General features: G+C 45.7%; 6 protein-coding genes across 6 annotated transcripts; 3 read left to right on the forward strand and 3 right to left on the reverse strand.

Annotated features, from left to right (window-relative positions):
* Positions 1-2580: 2580 nt before the first annotated feature.
* LOC108080449 (larval cuticle protein A3A-like) lies at positions 2581-3473 on the reverse strand. Its single transcript, XM_017175185.3, has 2 exons — positions 3419-3473; positions 2581-3335 (listed from the first exon to the last, which is right to left on the reverse strand). Exons 1-2 carry the CDS (start codon positions 3428-3430, stop codon positions 2616-2618), a joined length of 732 nt encoding a protein of 243 aa, XP_017030674.1. The 5' UTR covers positions 3431-3473; the 3' UTR covers positions 2581-2615.
* A 1513-nt stretch (positions 3474-4986) lies between these two features.
* On the forward strand, positions 4987-9451 carry Ccp84Ac. The gene is made up of 4 exons (XM_017175153.3): positions 4987-5100; positions 5250-5894; positions 8533-8646; positions 8721-9451. Exons 1-4 carry the CDS (start codon positions 5089-5091, stop codon positions 9390-9392), a joined length of 1443 nt encoding a protein of 480 aa, XP_017030642.3. The 5' UTR covers positions 4987-5088; the 3' UTR covers positions 9393-9451.
* A 1716-nt stretch (positions 9452-11167) lies between these two features.
* Positions 11168-11962, reverse strand: Ccp84Ad. The gene is made up of 2 exons (XM_017175188.2): positions 11911-11962; positions 11168-11848 (listed from the first exon to the last, which is right to left on the reverse strand). Exons 1-2 carry the CDS (start codon positions 11920-11922, stop codon positions 11210-11212), a joined length of 651 nt encoding a protein of 216 aa, XP_017030677.1. The 5' UTR covers positions 11923-11962; the 3' UTR covers positions 11168-11209.
* Positions 11963-12701: 739 nt separating this feature from the next.
* On the forward strand, positions 12702-13610 carry Ccp84Ae. Its single transcript, XM_017175152.2, has 2 exons — positions 12702-12801; positions 12928-13610. Exons 1-2 carry the CDS (start codon positions 12790-12792, stop codon positions 13582-13584), a joined length of 669 nt encoding a protein of 222 aa, XP_017030641.1. The 5' UTR covers positions 12702-12789; the 3' UTR covers positions 13585-13610.
* Positions 13611-14253: 643 nt separating this feature from the next.
* Ccp84Af lies at positions 14254-14866 on the forward strand. The gene is made up of 2 exons (XM_017175193.2): positions 14254-14326; positions 14388-14866. Exons 1-2 carry the CDS (start codon positions 14315-14317, stop codon positions 14841-14843), a joined length of 468 nt encoding a protein of 155 aa, XP_017030682.1. The 5' UTR covers positions 14254-14314; the 3' UTR covers positions 14844-14866.
* Positions 14867-16833: 1967 nt separating this feature from the next.
* Ccp84Ag lies at positions 16834-17813 on the reverse strand. Its single transcript, XM_017175192.2, has 2 exons — positions 17751-17813; positions 16834-17468 (listed from the first exon to the last, which is right to left on the reverse strand). Exons 1-2 carry the CDS (start codon positions 17760-17762, stop codon positions 16887-16889), a joined length of 594 nt encoding a protein of 197 aa, XP_017030681.1. The 5' UTR covers positions 17763-17813; the 3' UTR covers positions 16834-16886.
* Between the last annotated feature and the right edge of the window lie 262 nt (positions 17814-18075).

The following is an 18075-nucleotide window of genomic DNA, read 5'->3' on the forward strand; positions in this document are numbered from 1 at the left end:
TGCCCGCAGCTAAGTAAAAGTCAAGGGGGGTGACGAATAAATTCCCATTCGGGATGTGTCTAAAAATAAGTTATTCTTTTTAATTTCTAATTGTTGTTATTAAACTTTAACTAATCCTAATCCTGCAAGAGATATTCTTTTGTATGTAAAGCAGAGTAGTATTCTTTAAATTCAATATTTTCCTAAGCTCCTTTCTAAGCTAGAAATCAATATGCTAAACAGAAATTTAAATTCTTAAGTTTGATTTGATTATTGTTGAAGTAAACAAGAAATGTTCTATTCTCCAGAAGCTCTTATCCTTGAGTTCAATGAACTTGTAATCACAGCCTTAGCTTTTCAGATCTCCTTTTATATTTTTTGTCCCCAAAATCCAAATAATTATAGATAACTCGATGCCAACTGCCTGATAAGAACCCAAAAGAAAAATAAATAAACAAACACTTGGTTGGATTTTTCGTTTTTTTTTTTGGTAGCCTATTGTTGTTTTTTGTTTATTGTTTACACCTAAACTTAAACTCAAATGTAAATTTTGTCCAAAGGGCCGAGACGACGTTTGGTGGGTGATGGATGGATGGTTGGTGGAGGGCTGATGTGCGGTGTTGTGCGGCCTTCCAGCGATTCAATGTTTCGTGATGAGTGCCAATAGCAGTTCTGGCCAGGTGCGAGCCCTGATTAGGCCCTATCCAAGGGTTCTTTAACGGTTCCGGTGGGTCATAATCAACAGCTAGATGCTGGTTTTATTTCAAGTACTTTAGATCATATTGGAGTGTGCGGGTGGATGCGATGTGTGTGCTTGGACCAAAATCATTGATGTTTTCGTTTTCATTATTTTGAGTAAGCAGCTGCAAGGCTGCCACAGTAGAGATGAATCTGTGAAATAGTATAAAATATTATTAATAATGAATGGATTATTGAGGATAAGTTATAAACAATACTTGAAGGAAAGTAAATAATAATAATGGGATCTTCGTTGCTTAAACATATTCAACTTTTTTAAAGGTTTATGGATTTAGAATGAGGCTGAACAGTCAAAAAATCTGTTCAGCTCGTTGTTCAGAATTCCTTTAATTTTGTATTAAAATATAGACACTATTGAAATTCGTTTATAAAATTCCATGGAAAATTCACCTACGATAATCAAGTTTATTGCCAAATTTTGCTATGAAAAGTCGTCGTCAAAATTGCAAACCAATAAAAATTATCCAAGATAAAAGTGGTCCTCCTATTGTATGATAATTTCCCTTTCTGATGAAATTACCTCTACATGTCTGCCACTTGGTGGACTGGTCGCCGGCAGAATCCTGAAGAACGGTATCCAAATGGTGAGTTTTTGATGCTTTTATCGGCCTGACTGACCCCAAGGAGCGATCGCAAGCTGCTCCTGATCCTGAACCTCTCGGACTCAACACAAAACACTGAATGAGGCAACCAGGAGGTATTGGGTCCTATTTATACGAGAGCAGGGACTTGGAACGAGCAGGGATCGAAAGCCTGTTTGCCCCTGCTGAGGTTCGACGATCCTTTAGCTCACTTGATCGGGTTTGTTTCTGGCTTTCTTCCCTGCTCCCTTTGTTTTTTTCCTGGGCTTGTGCTTTTTCTGTTCTTGTCTTGTTTTGTCCGGTTGCATTGTCAGTTCGCATTGTTGTTGGCTGTTCGCTGGATGATAATGACGATGATGAAGTTGAGAAGGGTTTTCGGCCGCGTATCGACGAGGAGCAGCACCCAAAATCAGAAATCTTCCACTTGATTAGTCGGACTTCGGCTCCGAAACAAGGGAGAAGTCGAAGTCGAAGGAAGCAGTTGGCTAGCTGGGATTTAGCCTGACCTTGGGGCGCCCCTGCAGAATTAAGAACTGTTCTAGGGAGAAAAACAACAGGTGTGCCGTCCTCTAGTCGTACATAAATCCCTACTCAAGCTGTGGGAAAATAGAGCCTGCAACTAGAATTAAACTGCCGTTTATTTCGCAGCTCCCCTGACAAGATTCTGGAACATTTATCACTCGGCAAGTAGAGTCATGACCCCATAATTTCCGTTTTATATTACAAACACCAACAACAAAGGCGATTCTCTTTGCATTCAAATGGAAATGACCGACGCGTCGGTACAAAGCTCAGAAATTTTTCAGCCCCTTCAGACAGACAGAGGGATCGGAATCAGGATCAGGATCTGCATGGGCAGCGGAATCATCAAGCAGGCCAACGCAGTTCGTTGCCCTCGCCGCATCCTTAAAGGATCGTTGAACAAAAGTCCAGACTGCACCACCAAAAGCACCACAGGAACTGCATCGCCCTACGACTGCAGCAATCCTTTTTCGTGGCCAGCTCCTAAGATGTCTGTGAACTTTTTCACACAAAAAACAAATGAAAACAAAAAACACGTTATGAAAACAAGCAAATAAATAATACTCAAGCCCAAAAGGATAATGTGAACGACCTCTGAGAGTCCTTTGAAGGAATACCTCTGAGTAAGCAGCGCAAAACACTCTTGTTTTTCGTGATATGTCTACATACTCGTATGCATTTTTTTATTGGTGCTGTCAATAAATAAATGTACAGTAATAATAAAGCCAACAATTCTATATACAACGTCGATTTCGATCTCGTCCACTATTTTCCTTAGTGGTGGTAGGCAACAGCGGGAGCGGAGTACGAGGTGTAGGTGGCGGCTGGGGCGGCATAGTGAGCAGGAGCGGCGTAGTGGGCAACAGGAGCGACGGCCGGGGCGGCGTACGAGGTGTAGGCAGCGGGAGCGGCGTAGTGGGCAACGGGAGCAACAGTCTTCACGACAGCTGGAGCGGCATAGTGGGCAACTGGAGCCACGGTCTTGACCACAGCAGGGGCGGCGTAGTGGGCAACGGGAGCAACGGTCTTCACGACAGCTGGGGCAGCGTACGAGGTGTAGGCAGCGGGGGCGGCATAGTGGGCCACAGGGGCGGCGGCAACGGTCTTAACAACGGGAGCAACGGCGACGGCCTTGACGAGGGGCTCACGGTTCACCACAGCGTTGAATCCGTTGATGGGATCGGCGGTGTACTGGACGGTCCTCTTGTAGCCATCGGCATCGATCAGGGAGTACTCGCCACGGACCACATCTCCGTCGCGCTCCTCAACCTGTCCCTTGTTGTCGCCGGTCAGCTTGTCGTCGACTCCGTACGAGAAACGGTACTGGGGATGGGGATCGTACTCCTCGGCGGCCTTGACCACGACCTTCTGGGCCACGGCGACGGGGGCGTGGGCGTAGGTGGCCACAGCAGGGGCGGCATGGTACACCTGGGGTGCGGCAATTGGGGCGTAGCCGGCGCTGGCCACGGCGACGAAGGCAAGAGCGAACACGAACTGGGGAAAGGGAATGGTTAGGTCAGTTCCTCGGCCTCAGATTCCATGGGGACCCAAGTTGATCCCTGCTCCCGAAAACTCACCTTGAATGCCATTTTGCTGGGAGTGCTGATTGTTTGGTTCTTTACAGAAGTGAACTTGATCGGCGAATGATACTTTTCTGCGCCCAATCCTCAACTTATATAGTAAACCAAGTCCCAGCTCTGCTCTGCCCAAATCCGCTCTGCCCAGATCAGATCTGCTCTGCTCTGGTTCAGCGCTATTTTCGCGGTGACAGCGAAGTGTGTTTAATGTTTCTCGACTGCGATTGTTGTCGGGCAATAACTTGTACTTCCTGTTCGCGGCGCTAAGCTCTGTGGGTGTGCAAAATGTGCGCAGAATGAGTGGCTTTGGCCGCGAATTCTGGAGCCGGTAATGCTTAGTCAAGTGAAAGAACACCGGGGGAAAGGTTCGCCACAAAAAAGGAAAGGGCTTGGCGAGGCTTTATCTAAGGCTAATTATTTCTGTGAATTACTTTGCATAATATGGTCAAATAAAAATTACCAAACCCGCTAAGAAGTTTCCTTTTTGACTTTTATTCTGGTTGGTTATGTTATTCTGAGCCTAAGCTCTGATAATCTTGTTAAGAACCCGATATGCCTTATATGTTTTGATTATTATTCAAACGGTTTTTGTAATCTTCTTAGAGTTATGTATCTTTGAAAAGCTGCTGAGTGTTTCGAAAGAAAGTTGAACGAACTTTTGTTATATGGTCGAATAATTTACCATATAGTCACTTGTAGAATATTTTTAAAGAGAATGTGCTTACATTTTAATAGATAAAAATACTAAGTTCCTTTGAAATTCTATTGGTACTTTATTTTGTTAATAAAGACCAACACCCTTTGCTGCCACATATGGATAAAATCACCTTTAATAAAGGTTCCCATAACATCGATCCTAATTAGACATATACGCCGCCGCGCCACGCCGCCGCCGCCGCCGATTTTTGCCTTATTTGACGCGCCGCCGCCAAATTATGAAAATAACGGCGCGCCGCGGCGCGCCGCTGGTGCGGCATCGGCGCAGCTTCAGCGCGGCCTTCAGTGTCATTGTTCTTTATAAAACTTAAAAAAAAATAAATAACTCATTAAAATGGCCTTTTTGCCTTATTTGACGCGCCGCCGCCGCCGGTTCTTTCTGACTACTACGCCGCCGCCGCCGAGTCATTTTGACCTCTACGCCGCCGCCGATGCCTTTAACCATCGGCGTAAACCTCTAATCCTAATTATACAATAATTTCCACAAAGTCCCGGGCTAAGCTAAGGACCCATTGCCATTATGTCAGACACTTATCGTCGCTTGCGCAATCTGCGGAAGTCAAGGCCACCCAATCGTCAGAAGACATCCCCCATCTCTTCGTTCTCGATCCATCCTCTCTTGGCCATGCAATCATTTCACAACATCCAATTTGTACGTGGGCATCTGGAAGCTGGGAAATCCCGCGCGAATCCGCCGAATCCTTTCTAAATAATTGGTCAGCACTTGGCCAGCTCGCATTGGACAATGTCGCTGCCGACGTCGACGCAGAGCGGTGACTTCGCGCTAATTCGGAGCATGATATGCAGAAGGCCAAGAGCCAGCACCTGCCTGGCCTGAGCAGAAAGTGCAAGCGAGGGCTATAAAAGCGACGGCCAGGCCAGAAGCCACATCATTCAGCCCTCAGCACCGTTTCTGCAAAGAACCAAAAACCACAAAACCAAATCTCAACAAAATGGCATTCAAGGTAAGTCCTCTTAGCAGAGAATTTTGGGAATTGAAAGTTCAATCAATATCTTAGATAAGACTAAGAAAGATTAAAACGAATATCCTTCTAGATTTTATAAGAATATAGTAAAAAAGAAAGAACTTATCTATATTTTCCCTAACCCACAGATCGTGTTCGCTCTTGCCTTCGTCGCCGTGGCCAGCGCCGGCTACGCCCCAATTGCCGCACCCCAGGTGTACCATGCCGCCCCTGCTGTGGCCACCTACGCCCACGCACCCGTCGCCGTGGCCCAGAAGGTCGTGGTCAAGGCCGCCGAGGAGTACGATCCCCATCCCCAGTACCGTTTCTCGTACGGAGTCGACGACAAGCTGACCGGCGACAACAAGGGACAGGTTGAGGAGCGCGACGGAGATGTGGTCCGCGGCGAGTACTCCTTGATCGATGCCGATGGCTACAAGAGGACCGTCCAGTACACCGCCGATCCCATCAACGGATTCAACGCCGTGGTGAACCGTGAGCCCCTCGTCAAGGCCGTCGCCGTTGCTCCCGTTGTGAAGACCGTTGCCGCCGCCCCTGTCGCCCACTATGCTGCCCCCGCTGCCTACACCTCGTACGCTGCCCCAGCTGTCGTGAAGACCGTTGCCCCCGTTGCCCACTACGCTGCCCCTGCTGTGGTCAAGACTGTGGCTCCAGTTGCCCACTACGCCGCTCCAGCTGTCGCTCACTACGCTGCCCCAGCTGTGGTCAAGACTGTGGCTCCCGTGGCCCACTATGCCGCCCCTGCCACGTACACCTCGTACGCCGCCCCCGCCGTTGCCTACCACCACTAAGAAGCGCCATTTCCATTCCCCAAACTCGCCCATTGTTATAGTTTTACGAACGACCCTAAAAATAAACAAATATTTTTCACATAAAAAGTATATATATTATTCGCTCACGATATCCGCCTGTAAGGATCTGTTTGGCCAGCGGCAGATTCGAAATTCGATTTAATTATTTTCAGTTCATTAGGGCCCGATTCGAGCTGCTGTGTGGCCAATTAATTGAATTTGGCTGCGACATTGAAATTCCGAGGTTCGAGTTCCAAAGTCAAATTGAATTTTTTCTTTCAATTATTCCATTCCATTTAGTGCTCCATTTGCTACACCCGCTACGATTCGGTTCGGCTCTGGAAATTGACCAATCCTATCAGCGGATAATAAATCATAATCGGATAGCTGTGAACTATGTATGTATGTTTATATAAGTATGTCACGGATGTAGCTCCGGTATTCTTAGACTCGGGCCTTTAGCACGTGGTCAGGTGGCTTCCGGTTGGTGTTGGCAATTGTGTCTGAGTTGCCGGCTTTTCCCCATCCAATTTTAGCTTCAATTCCCATTCATATTCCTACGATGACGTGGTGGAATCTATATATGACCCCGAGCTGGTTTTACAGCCGCCCAGACGCACGTCAGACAAGATCTGCAATGGTTCTTATAATAACAATTAATCAACTGAAGTTTAAAATATTAGCTATATATTTATTAGTAAATTTGTCATTATAACATGATGTCCTAATTAAGCATCCAAAGTACTTTACAAAATTACAATGGTTTATATAATTCCTTCTTCTAATTCTATATATCATTTGCATATTTCTATAAAATCTTTCAGTAAACCTATTTTACTTCCCATTTTATCATCAGACATTATTGAGCAATTGCTTATCTATCCACAACATTTTAAGACATTTTGGTGAAACAAGTTGCTCGCTTAAGTCTTTTGTTTATTGCAAAGTCTTGTGCTACAAATTAATTGATTTTACTTTATTATTTAATCACCAAATTTTACAAATATTGTCCGATTTTAATAGAAAAGTTTCACAGTTATAGGACTTTAAGATTTATCACTTGGTCAGATGGATTACGGCTGCCGTCGCGTAAATCTCAGATTTTTATCTAACGGATATGCTTTTCCGGCTTTTCCCCTTCCCAATTTAGCTCCTATTCCCATTCATGTTCCTACGATGATGTGGTTGAATGGCGGTGACCAGGAACTGGTTTGACTCGCGGCCAGACGCACGTCAGACAAGATCTGAACTGTTCTTATAATTTCTGCGCTCATTGTTAGATTGCCGGGTAATAAGATCGGGGCCTTTCGCACAATACTGCCCAGCAACAGATTTGCTAATTAAAACGTTTGATTGAAAGTGAAATATACAATAAACTAAACTTAATTGAAGTGAACTGAAATCGAAAATGAATTATCTATTGAATTGGCCTTAAACGGTCATTGATTCCCGGATCGATTCTCAAGATAGCAGAGACTTGGCTTGGTTCAATGGAATAATTAAAAATCGATTGGTTAGTTTAGATGAGAAAAGTGTACATTTGAGGCGCACCCTGATATAAAAAAGTAAGCTTCGGGTGATTTCTTAAATATGTTTTGTATTTTCCAGAGGATAATTTATAATATTGTGATTTATATTGATTTCTTATCGCATAGCTAAATTCAATGAATACTTATTATCATTAAACGTGAAAATTTTAATTATAATTATTTGTTATCAAAATGTGAAATGGTATTGAAATGAGTTTATTTAGTTAATTCTAAATATTTCAATAAAAACCTAATAAAGCAAAGATCGGATAGTAAGATAAAACAATTTCTAGCATCTATAGTTTAAAATATCTGTTCTATTTTCTATTTATTTCGTTTACAACTTCCTCTATCTCAACGACGACCTTCAAATGAAATTCTTTCAATACCAGCCCCCGCCGAATATTTTATTACATCACTTGGCCGAGAGTTGAGTCACTTTCCTGCCCATTTCGACTTCGACCATGATTGAGCACTTACCTAGGCCACAATAATAGCTGTAAAGCAGCGGGGAAAAAGCTTCAACCTGAAAGCTCGAGCATTACTTGTCCATTTATGCATGTGAGGTGATCGGGCACCTTTTTTGGGTCATTTGCCAAGCGGAGGATAGCGGAGGTGTGTCCCTTGCCGTCTTTCTCTGGTCTCTAGTTTTTTTCCCCCCTTTTAATGTGTGCGTTTGTGTCAAGTGCAGCGCTGTTCATCGATCAAGCTGCGATTTATTGGGTTACTTACATGACTCGAGTGTGCCCCAAAACCACAAAGTCCCGTAGCCCCCGAAACCTCGTCGGAGCGCGGACCCCCGATACAAATCGAGTTGCTCGCCCAAGTCTTTTGTTTGTAACGACTTTGACGGCTTTGTCCGCTTGTTCGTCCGTCTCCCATTCACACAACAATAGCGAAATGGGTGCGACTCGTGGGTGCAAATCTTTTTTTTTTTGTGTAAATCTAGCGATCCACGGGGCGGGGGCATGCAAATGAATTACGATCGAAGTGATTTGGTGTAAGCCAAAGCCAAGTGAAAAAAAAAGTGAAAGAAAGGCCAGCGGAGAAACAATGGCCCAGAGATTTTTCGTCTATAAATACGAATGCAGCCGCAGTTCAATTATTATTCAAACCACGTACTCCACAGAAGGAGGACAAAGTCGCGCTTCTTTCGCTCCGCAGTTTGCCCACTAACCTCAAGCGCTCGCCAAATGGCTTTCAAGGTAATCCCCGGCTGATGTAATACCCGGCCCCTGGCAACAGGCTGTATTTATACGAAATATTCGATATTTTCCAGCTGATTGCTCTCGTCTCCTGCTGCCTGGCAGCCGCCTCCGCTGGCATCATCCCGCTGGAGCAGCACGAGCACCAGCCACAGCTCTACCAGGCCCACCAGCCGCAGCATGTGATCTACCAGAAGCAGCATGAGATCCATCCCCACGGCCACGAGGTGTACCCCGACGATCCTCACCCCAAGTACAACTTTGCCTACGACGTCCAGGACGCTCTCTCCGGGGACTCCAAGAGCCAGGTTGAGTCCCGCGATGGGGATGTGGTCCAGGGCGAGTACTCGCTGGACGATGCCGATGGCTTCCGTCGCACCGTCAAGTACACGGCTGACTCTGTGAACGGATTCAATGCCGTTGTGCACCGCGAGCCCCTAGCCCATGTGCACCACAAGGTGGTGGCCGCTGCTCCCGCTCAGTACCATCATGCCCCCGCCACCCCCGCTGCCGTGATCAAGACCTATGCCGCTCCAGCTCCAGCTTATGTGGCCCCCGCTTACACTGCTCCCGCCTACACCGCCCACCACGAGGTGCAGCAGCCCCAGCAGCACCAGATCGAGCATGTGCATGTCCAACAGCCGGCTCAGGAACAGGATCACCAGCAGCACCACTATGCCAGCTACGAGTCACCCGCCCACTCGCAGGCCGCCCACGAGGGCCACGAGTACTACCACCACCAGTAAGGGGTTACCTCCAGCCACAGATCACCTGACGAGCGAAAGTATTAACTCTGCATCCACTATATCGCGATAACTCATTTAGACATTATCCTAGTTCTGTTGATTAGTCTTACTCATCCTGTAAATATTTCTAATAAACTACCTACCTATAAAACCATGTAAGAAATTATGTTTTAATCCTGAAGAAGCATTTATTTTGTATTATAAAATGTATAGGTGGAGCAACATTAAATATTGTTTGTTTGCAGAAATTTCTTCAGCTCTTCTATGATGTAAAAGTTTATCAAATTTATAAAATTAAATTTCACCAATAACCTTCAAAGATCGCCAACTATAAAGTCAAGGCAACATTAATGCCAAAATATTGAATGACTCGCATAATTCCACATCCAAGACCACAGAGCCAGCCTGATTGGGATTATCTTGGCATCGCCTCGTGTTCTGCTGGATTACACACTCCAATGTCCAACTTAAGTAAGCTTAACAATTGATGTTTTTGGAAAAAAAAAATACCAAGTGCGTAATGAGAGAACAATTGGCATTAATTTTATGAAGTGTGAGATTTACATTTTAAGCATTTGGCCAGTGTTTCCCGATTGGTCATGATTAGCGGTAGCAATCCAATGCGAATTTGTGCTCGTGCTCGATTTTCGCATTTCAGCGAGACCGGTTTTCGGGCATGCCAAAATATCCGGTAGCAACAATCGCACTTTTTGCAATTTTAATGTCGCACACAAATTGAATGTCAAATTACTTGGGACATATCTGCTGCTGGCACACGGACACTCTGGCGCTGACTCGGGCCCGAAATATGTATGTATGTCCAATTGGCCGGCAAGAAATAATTTGCTCCACATTTCCCGCACAAAGGTCCAACGCAACCACATCGCCACTGCCAGAGCTCTTGGCCTTTCGCGGCTCTTTGTTTGGCACTGCCGGGGATAATAATCGACAGCCTCGACACTGGTCAGTACCCAGCATGGATCTCTATTGAAATAACTGGGCGAAGTTAACTAACAAATTTGATTGCATATAGGAGGAGGCGACTTTGGAAAGAATTAAAAAGTAATAGTAGATTAAAATGTTAGAAAAAAACGAATAAAATAATCAATAAATCACGTAAATAAAAATATAGTTATATTAGTAATACAAAAATGAATTTAACAACTATATTCCAACAGACTAAATTATATTTAAATCAGTTTAGACCAAGAAAAACAAAAGACTTAAGCGAAGAACTCAATATCAAGTAATCAGAGTATGTTAATCCTTTCTTAACTATATCACATTATACAAGATAAATAATTTATAGAATATCAACAGCAATTTAAGCCGAACAAGTGAAACCTGTTAACAAACATTAACGTTAATGAGGCCAATATACATATGTACATATAACCGTTATAAACCAATGAACTATACAAAAAAAAAATCAATAGAAGCTTGTGAGCTATTGTAACACAAAGCTATATCCGTGACACACATATAAACGATTATGACTTACTTTTCTTTGATACGATTGGGTAAATTCCAAACTTGAAATTAATTGAATTTTTGGGGGAGTAAATAAGGGAACACCGCTGAGCGGAAAAATAATGATTAAAAGAAAAAATTCGATTTGACTTTGAAACTGGAGTTGTGGAATTTCAATGTTGCCGACTATTGTTGATTGAATTTAAATGGGTAATCGAGCTGTTAGGTTACTAGCTTCAAAATCCATTGAATCCTTGAGTAAAACATTCTTTTTATATGAATAATAAGTGTATATTTTTTGGAGGCATTCGTATAACTATAACAAAAAGGGTTTCGGGGATCAGTTCTTAGTGGTGGTAGGCAACAGCGGGGGCGGCGTACGAGGTGTAGGTGGCAGGGGCGGCATAGTGAGCCACTGGAGCCACAGTCTTGACCACAGCGGGGGCAGCGTAGTGGGCAACTGGAGCCACGGTCTTGACCACGGCTGGGGCAGCGTAGTGGGCAACGGGAGCAACGGTCTTCACGACAGCTGGGGCAGCGTACGAGGTGTAGGCAGCGGGGGCGGCATAGTGGGCCACAGGGGCAGCGGCAACGGTCTTCACAACGGGAGCAACGGCAACGGCCTTGACAAGGGGCTCACGGTTCACCACGGCGTTGAATCCGTTGATGGGATCGGCGGTGTACTGGACGGTCCTCTTGTAGCCATCGGCATCGATCAGGGAGTACTCGCCGCGGACCACATCTCCGTCGCGCTCCTCCACCTGGCTCTTGGAGTCTCCAGACAGAGAGTCCTGGACATCGTAGGCGTACTTGTACTGGGGATGGGGATCGTACTCCTCGGCAGCCTTGGCCAGGACGGGCTGGGCATGGGCCACGGCCACAGGTGCGTGGGCGTAGGTGGCCACAGCGGGAGCGGCGTGGTACACCTGGGCGGCGGGCAGAACACCGGCGTTGGCGGCGGCGATCAGGGCGAAGAGAGCGATGAACTGAAAGGGGAACCCGGATTAGGAGCTGGTTCTTGGCCCGTATCTGTATCCTTGGAGCATACCTTGAATGCCATTTTGAGTTGTTTGGTTTGGTTAGTGGAGCTGCTGCTGCTGTTGGTTGCTGAGAGGCGAAGTGAACTGTGAGGGCTACTGGGCCAGCACTCCGCTTATATACGGAGATGGAGCGATCTCTGCGCTGCTTGGCCACGCTCTTGGCGTAATTAGTGCAATTCACTTATGCTAAGTAAACGTGTGTGCAGAGGGAAATGCGTAGCATTGAGGCCGTGCTCAATCTTTGTATCTTTGCGGTTTGTCATCCAAATAAATGCAATTTATCCAAGAGATACGAAAAGCGTGCGCACTGTCATTTCTACCGTTTGGCTCAAACCAGTTTTGGTTCACGAAACAGTTAATTAATTTATAGGTAAGTAGTTTAAGTGGGATTTAATCAAAAAAAGGCAGGGGAATACTTTGGCTTGTTATGAAGGCAAATATTTATGATATTATATTTATTATAATATAATAACTAGGAAAATTATTATCACTAACAGCATACCTCTGGCCAAGTTTTTTTTTTTAAATATATAGGTAAGCTAAGAACCTAATGTTAAATATAAATTAGGTCTTAGCATTTTTTTGTCTAATCATAACACCCACACTTCTCAGAATTAGGTAATTAAAATTGGCCTGGTGTAATCGATCGTGTGCACCTGGGGATTCCAATCGAAGTCTTCCAAGTGGACAGAACCGAAGAGGGTGCGTGACTATTTTTACAAGCCCCCCAGCGCCGTTCGAGGTGAAGCGCCAAAAATGAATTCCAATTAGGTGTCATCAATGTCGCCAAGTCGCATATAAAATCCAATGGCCCACACCGGGTCAGACATTCAGTGTTTGGCTTTAGCCCAAGACAGCAACAGTTAATCAAAATCAACTAACCAACAATGGCCCTTAAGGTTAGTCGCAGGATTAAGGCTCCTAAGGATTACCAGTGCAACCAATAAAAAGTGTTATTAAATCAGAAACTCCTGCAAATGCCAGTTCTTATACTAATTACTTTATTTACTTGAATATTCCTACAGCTCGTGATCGCTTTGGCTCTCTTCGCCGTGGCCCATGGAGCCGTACAGAGAACCGCTGCCCCGGTGGCAGTGGCTGCCACTCCCGTTCCCGTCCTGGCCAAGACAGTTGAGCTAGAGGAGGTGGATCCGCATCCGCAGTACTCCTACAGCTACGACGTGCAGGACTCCCTCTCTGGTGACAACAAGGGACATGTGGAGGAGCGTGACGGAGACGTGGTCCGCGGCGAGTACTCCCTGATCGATGCCGATGGCTTCAAGCGCACCGTTACCTACACCGCCGATCCCGTCAACGGATTCAACGCCGTCGTCCGCCGTGAACCGCTTGCGGCCGTGGTGGCCGCCGAGCCTGTGGTGAAGGTTGCCGCTCCACTGATCAAGGCTGCCGCCCCCGTGGCCCTCGCTGCCCCAGCGCCAGCAGTTGCGATCCCAGCTCCCATCGTTCGCTCTGCTCCTCTGGCTGTTTCCACGCCCTTCGTCCGCTCTGCTCCCCTGGCAGTGGCTGCTCCCGTGATCAAGTCCGCTCCTCTGGCTCTGACCACTCCTTTTGTCCGCTCTGCTCCTTTGGCGGTGGCTGCGCCCGCTCCAGTTCTGCGCACTGCTGCCTACACCGCGCCCTTGCGGTACACCGCCCCTGCCTACACCGTCGCCAACTTGTAAACTGCTGCGACCGGAATGAGGACCACTCTCTGTTGTTTTGTTTCTATGATAATAAAATGTGATTTGTTATGTTTAAACGATCTGAGTTTGCTTGGGACTAAGACAAAAGTTAGTTTTTATTCCTTTTAAGAAAACAATTAAGAAATTCATTCATTCATTCAAAGTTCTTCCTAACAAACATTTCCAAATACCACAAGTCATGGGCGTAGGTCAGTTCCAGTCCAGTGTAGTCTCTAATCCCTGTGAGTTCCCACCCAAAAGACCGATCCGGTAACATGATATCGCTCTCAAGGCAGAATAGTGAAAGCGGCCGATCCGCGAATAGCCCGCGGAGGAACACACAGATCCGAAATCTGAGGGCCTCTCCTACGACACTAAGCCGCACCACATTTGCATGTGTCCGCGGATTCCATAAATGGATCTCGTGCCCATGGCGTGGGCAGTTGTAATTGCCTCGTTTCCAGTCGATAAATTAATAAGGTAAATACCGAAGCAACAATACCAGCAAAATTAAATAGTAAAAAAGTGTAAAAAAGCTATATGAAAAGTGACAAAAATGATTTTGCCAGCAGCGAATTAATCAATTTCCATTCGTTGTTCGCATTTTGCTTTTGGCCCCTTTGAGTGGGTATAAAAAGCAGTGCTCGTGCCGGAGTAAATCATTCCACAGCCTCTCTGTCTTCGCAGCAGTTAACGGATAACCAGCAAACCCCCTTCCAAACCCAGAGCCATGGCCTTCAAGGTGAGGGATCCGCAGGAGATTGCCACCTCCTTTGCCATAACTGATCCACTTTCTTCCCCAGTTCTTCGCTGTTCTCGCCCTCGTTGCGGCCGTCAGTGCTGGAGTCCTTCCTGTCCAGCAGGTGTACCACGCCGCCCCAGCCCCTGCTGCGGTGGCCTATGCCCACGCCCCCGTGGCTGTGGCCCATGCCCAGCCCGTCCTGACCAAGGCGACCGAGGAGTACGATCCCCATCCCCAGTACAAGTACGCCTACGATGTCCAGGACTCTCTGTCCGGTGACTCCAAGAGCCAGGTTGAGGAGCGTGATGGCGACGTGGTCCATGGCGAGTACTCCCTGATCGATGCCGATGGCTACAAGAGGGTGGTTCAGTACACCTCTGATCCCGTCAACGGATTCAACGCCGTCGTCAACCGCATTCCCCTCGAGCATGTGAAGACTGTGGTGAAGACCGTGGCTCCCGTGGCTGTGCCCGTTGCTGCTGCCCCACTGCCAGTGGCCTACCATCAGCACCACTAAATGTGGATCTTGTTCCGATTTGTGGCCACTGTTGTAGATCAATAAATTGTTGAATATTTGTAAGCTCATAGAAACTAAAGTACATTATTATTGGGTGGTAATTAAAAGGTTCGTTGAGAATCCTGTGCTTATAAAGACATTCAGGTAATAAACTGTTCAGCCTTCGCATAAAAATTTAAGAGTAAAACAAGCTATAGTAAGTGGGCAGCCGAAAGGGAGTTGCCCTAATCCCACCCAATAAAACGTCAATGGAAGTGATTATTTGGCATTGCCTTGGCTCTTCTTTACGGCCTCTTAGCCATATGCATTTTGTAATCAATTTTCTGGCAGTAATAACTCATTAAAACCCCAAATTGATCAGGCGTTCGCGTCCGACCCATTTTACACCAATCAACGAAAATTGAGGCAGACATCCGATCGGAACGAAAACGCATCGATCGGAACATTTCAATGAAAACATCTGCGTCGAAGGCTTATTGAATTTAATGCATGTAATGCGCCCGGCACTGGCTCTTGGAAACCAGTTAAGGTCACTTAAGTTGCAGCTTTGGCTTGGCCAGAAACCTTTCGCCAAGTCTGCGTCTTTTTTTTTTTGTATTTTTCGGGCCTGCCTGAGAATGATTTACGCGACATTATTGGGTCCCGAATCGTTTTCCTTATCTGGCCGCCTTTCCAACGCGGACAAGTGCAAATATGCCAAGGTACTTTAAAGTAAACACCGGACAACAGACAACGGACAACGGACAGCGAGGGTTAAGGTCAAAGTCAGTTGGCATTGTTAATTACCGTTGCAGCGAACGGACTCCGCTACCCATTCCCATTCCCATGTTTAGCATGTAAGTACACAGCCCCAAAGATCCACGGCAACAATTCAGATTTTTAATGCCAGTGCGCATGCGCAACTCGCGGCGAGGCCCATAAACTTAACCAGGCGAATTACATTAAAGCTCGTGTCGCATTGAAAATCAGACCGGCTGAACGACAGCCGCACTTAAGCCCCGTTTGGACCAGCTCCGTGAATGAGTAAACAGCTTTCGGGGGGTTTTCCTTACACTCAAATAAATAAATTTGAATGTTTGATTCTTGGAATTGGAATTGGGATTGGGAGTACTGTTCAATTATAATTAAACTTATATTTTACACTAAACTAACTTGTTGATCATTTTTCAAAATGTTTTCAATATTATTATTATTGGTCTTACATGTTTTTCCAGTGTGTTGTAAATGCTTCTGGCATTGCCTTTTCGGTTTTGTCGCACATTTCGTGCGTTCTTGGACGTGTTGGACTGCGGTTTTGCTGTCCCATTACGCGGACATAACTTCATTGTGTCTTTCTGTGACAGTAAGTGTTATTTTGTCAGTAGTTGTCGCTTTCCGTAAATTCTTTCTTTTCGTCTGACCTTGAAAACGGTCGTGGGAGAGTGAAAGTGAATTACATTTTCGGTTTTTATAAACAAAGAAATAATTATATGTTCAAGATACTTGTTTTTCCTGGCTGATGTTGATGAATATCAATTGTGTGAAATTTAAATGAAAGAGAAAAATAGAAGGGTACAATTGAGGAGCTATAAATTAACTCAAAAGGTAAAAGATAAGAATGGTTTTGCTGGTTAAGCATAATAATTGTAGGGTGCCTTAATTCTGTGTTTATAAAACATGAATTATTTGTCAATTTTATTAAATCAAACATTTTTAATTATTTTATTTATTAAGTTCAGGTAAATACTTTTCTCAGACAAAAGTTATCTTAAAGCAGACCCTTTGTTAAGAGAAAGTATATGAAAATACAAAAATTAATATTATAAATCTTCCAAAGTTCATGTTTTTTATACAAACTTTTATGTAAAATTCTAAAGTATATATACAGTACTTTTCGATGTAATAATTAATAATCCAATTTTGAAGCAAATAGTATTTCCTGCACCTTATAAGATACGCCCAAATAAAAGCAATATTGTTATTTCCATTCAATTAGATCACATCCTTTTATTCAATAACAACTAACGGCAATGTTCGGGTCGTGGTCACCTATTAGTGAGGTCATTAATAGGCGTACGAGATAAGGGGCGAGGCGAACTGGGTCTTGACGATGGCAGGTCCAGCAGCGACCAGAGGGGCAGCGGCCTTGACAATTGGCGCCGGGGCAGCAGCGTAGGCCAGAGGAGCTGGGGCAGCGGCGTAGGCCAGAGGAGCGGGAGCAGCGGCGTAGGCGGCGGTCAGAGGGGCAGCACGGACAACTGGGGCGGCAACGGGAGCGGCGACAGCGGCACGGACAACTGGAGCGGGGGCGGCAACCACGGCAGCGGGGGCAGCAGCAACGGCAGCCACCAGAGGTTCACGGCGGACGACAGCGTTGAATCCATTGATGGGATCGGCGGTGTAGTCCACGATGCGGCGATAACCATCAGCGTCGTTCAGCGAGTACTGGCCCTGGACAATGTCACCGTCGCGGCTCTCCACCTGGGTCTTCGAATCGCCAGAGATGGCATCCTTTACATCATAGCCGTAGGTGTACTGAGGATGGGGGTCGTACTCCTCCACCTGGGCAACGGCGGCCAAGGGAGCGGCGGCGGGAATGATGCCAGCGCTGGCCACAGCAATGCAGGCGGCGAAAAGGATGGTGAACTGCAATTAGCAAACAAATTAGTAATCATTAATATGCTTTACAATACATCAATAAAACAGATAGCTTGAAGAGGGGTAGTAGGATCCATATGTGAGTAGTTTGAATAATTATATCAATATCATATTGATCACAAGAGTGTCTAGTTGACAGGATATTTTTCCAAAATATTGTTTCAATATTGTCCTTGATCTACTTCAGTTGATCTTGTTTCGATTTATTTCGTTTTTCCTCTGTGTATTTGCACTTGTCACTTGGTTTGCACTTGAGAACTTAGTCCTTACTTTGAATGCCATTGTTGGGGTGTTTGGGTTTGGATTGACTGCTCTAGATACCGTAATTGGTGTTGAACTGATTTGAACAGCGTCCAACTGGGGCTTTTATACCACCTCGATGGCACTTCGCCCGCGTTCGATGTCAGCGGCGTGCACTTGCGTCACAAAACCGCGCCGACCATATCAAAATGCGAGACGCTCAAGACTAGAAGCGGGGGAAGACTTGGGGACAAGGCTGAGCGGTGACAAAGCCGCGGCGAGCATAATGCCTTCTTGATTGAATCGCACCTGAGCGGGCAGCCGAATTAATATTGGCCTCAGAAGTCGCATACCC

This window comes from Drosophila kikkawai, chromosome 3R, assembly GCF_030179895.1.
Source record: "Drosophila kikkawai strain 14028-0561.14 chromosome 3R, DkikHiC1v2, whole genome shotgun sequence".
NCBI lineage: Eukaryota > Metazoa > Arthropoda > Insecta > Diptera > Drosophilidae > Drosophila > Drosophila kikkawai.

Excerpts from the sequence above, each read along its gene's own strand:
- Ccp84Ac (XM_017175153.3), top strand. Across the intron at positions 5,895-8,532 it reads CCTCGTACGCCGCCCCCGCC|CCGCAGTTCAATTATTATTC; the intron begins GTTGCCTACCAC and ends ATACGAATGCAG. Across the intron at positions 8,647-8,720 it reads CTCGCCAAATGGCTTTCAAG|CTGATTGCTCTCGTCTCCTG; the intron begins GTAATCCCCGGC and ends GATATTTTCCAG.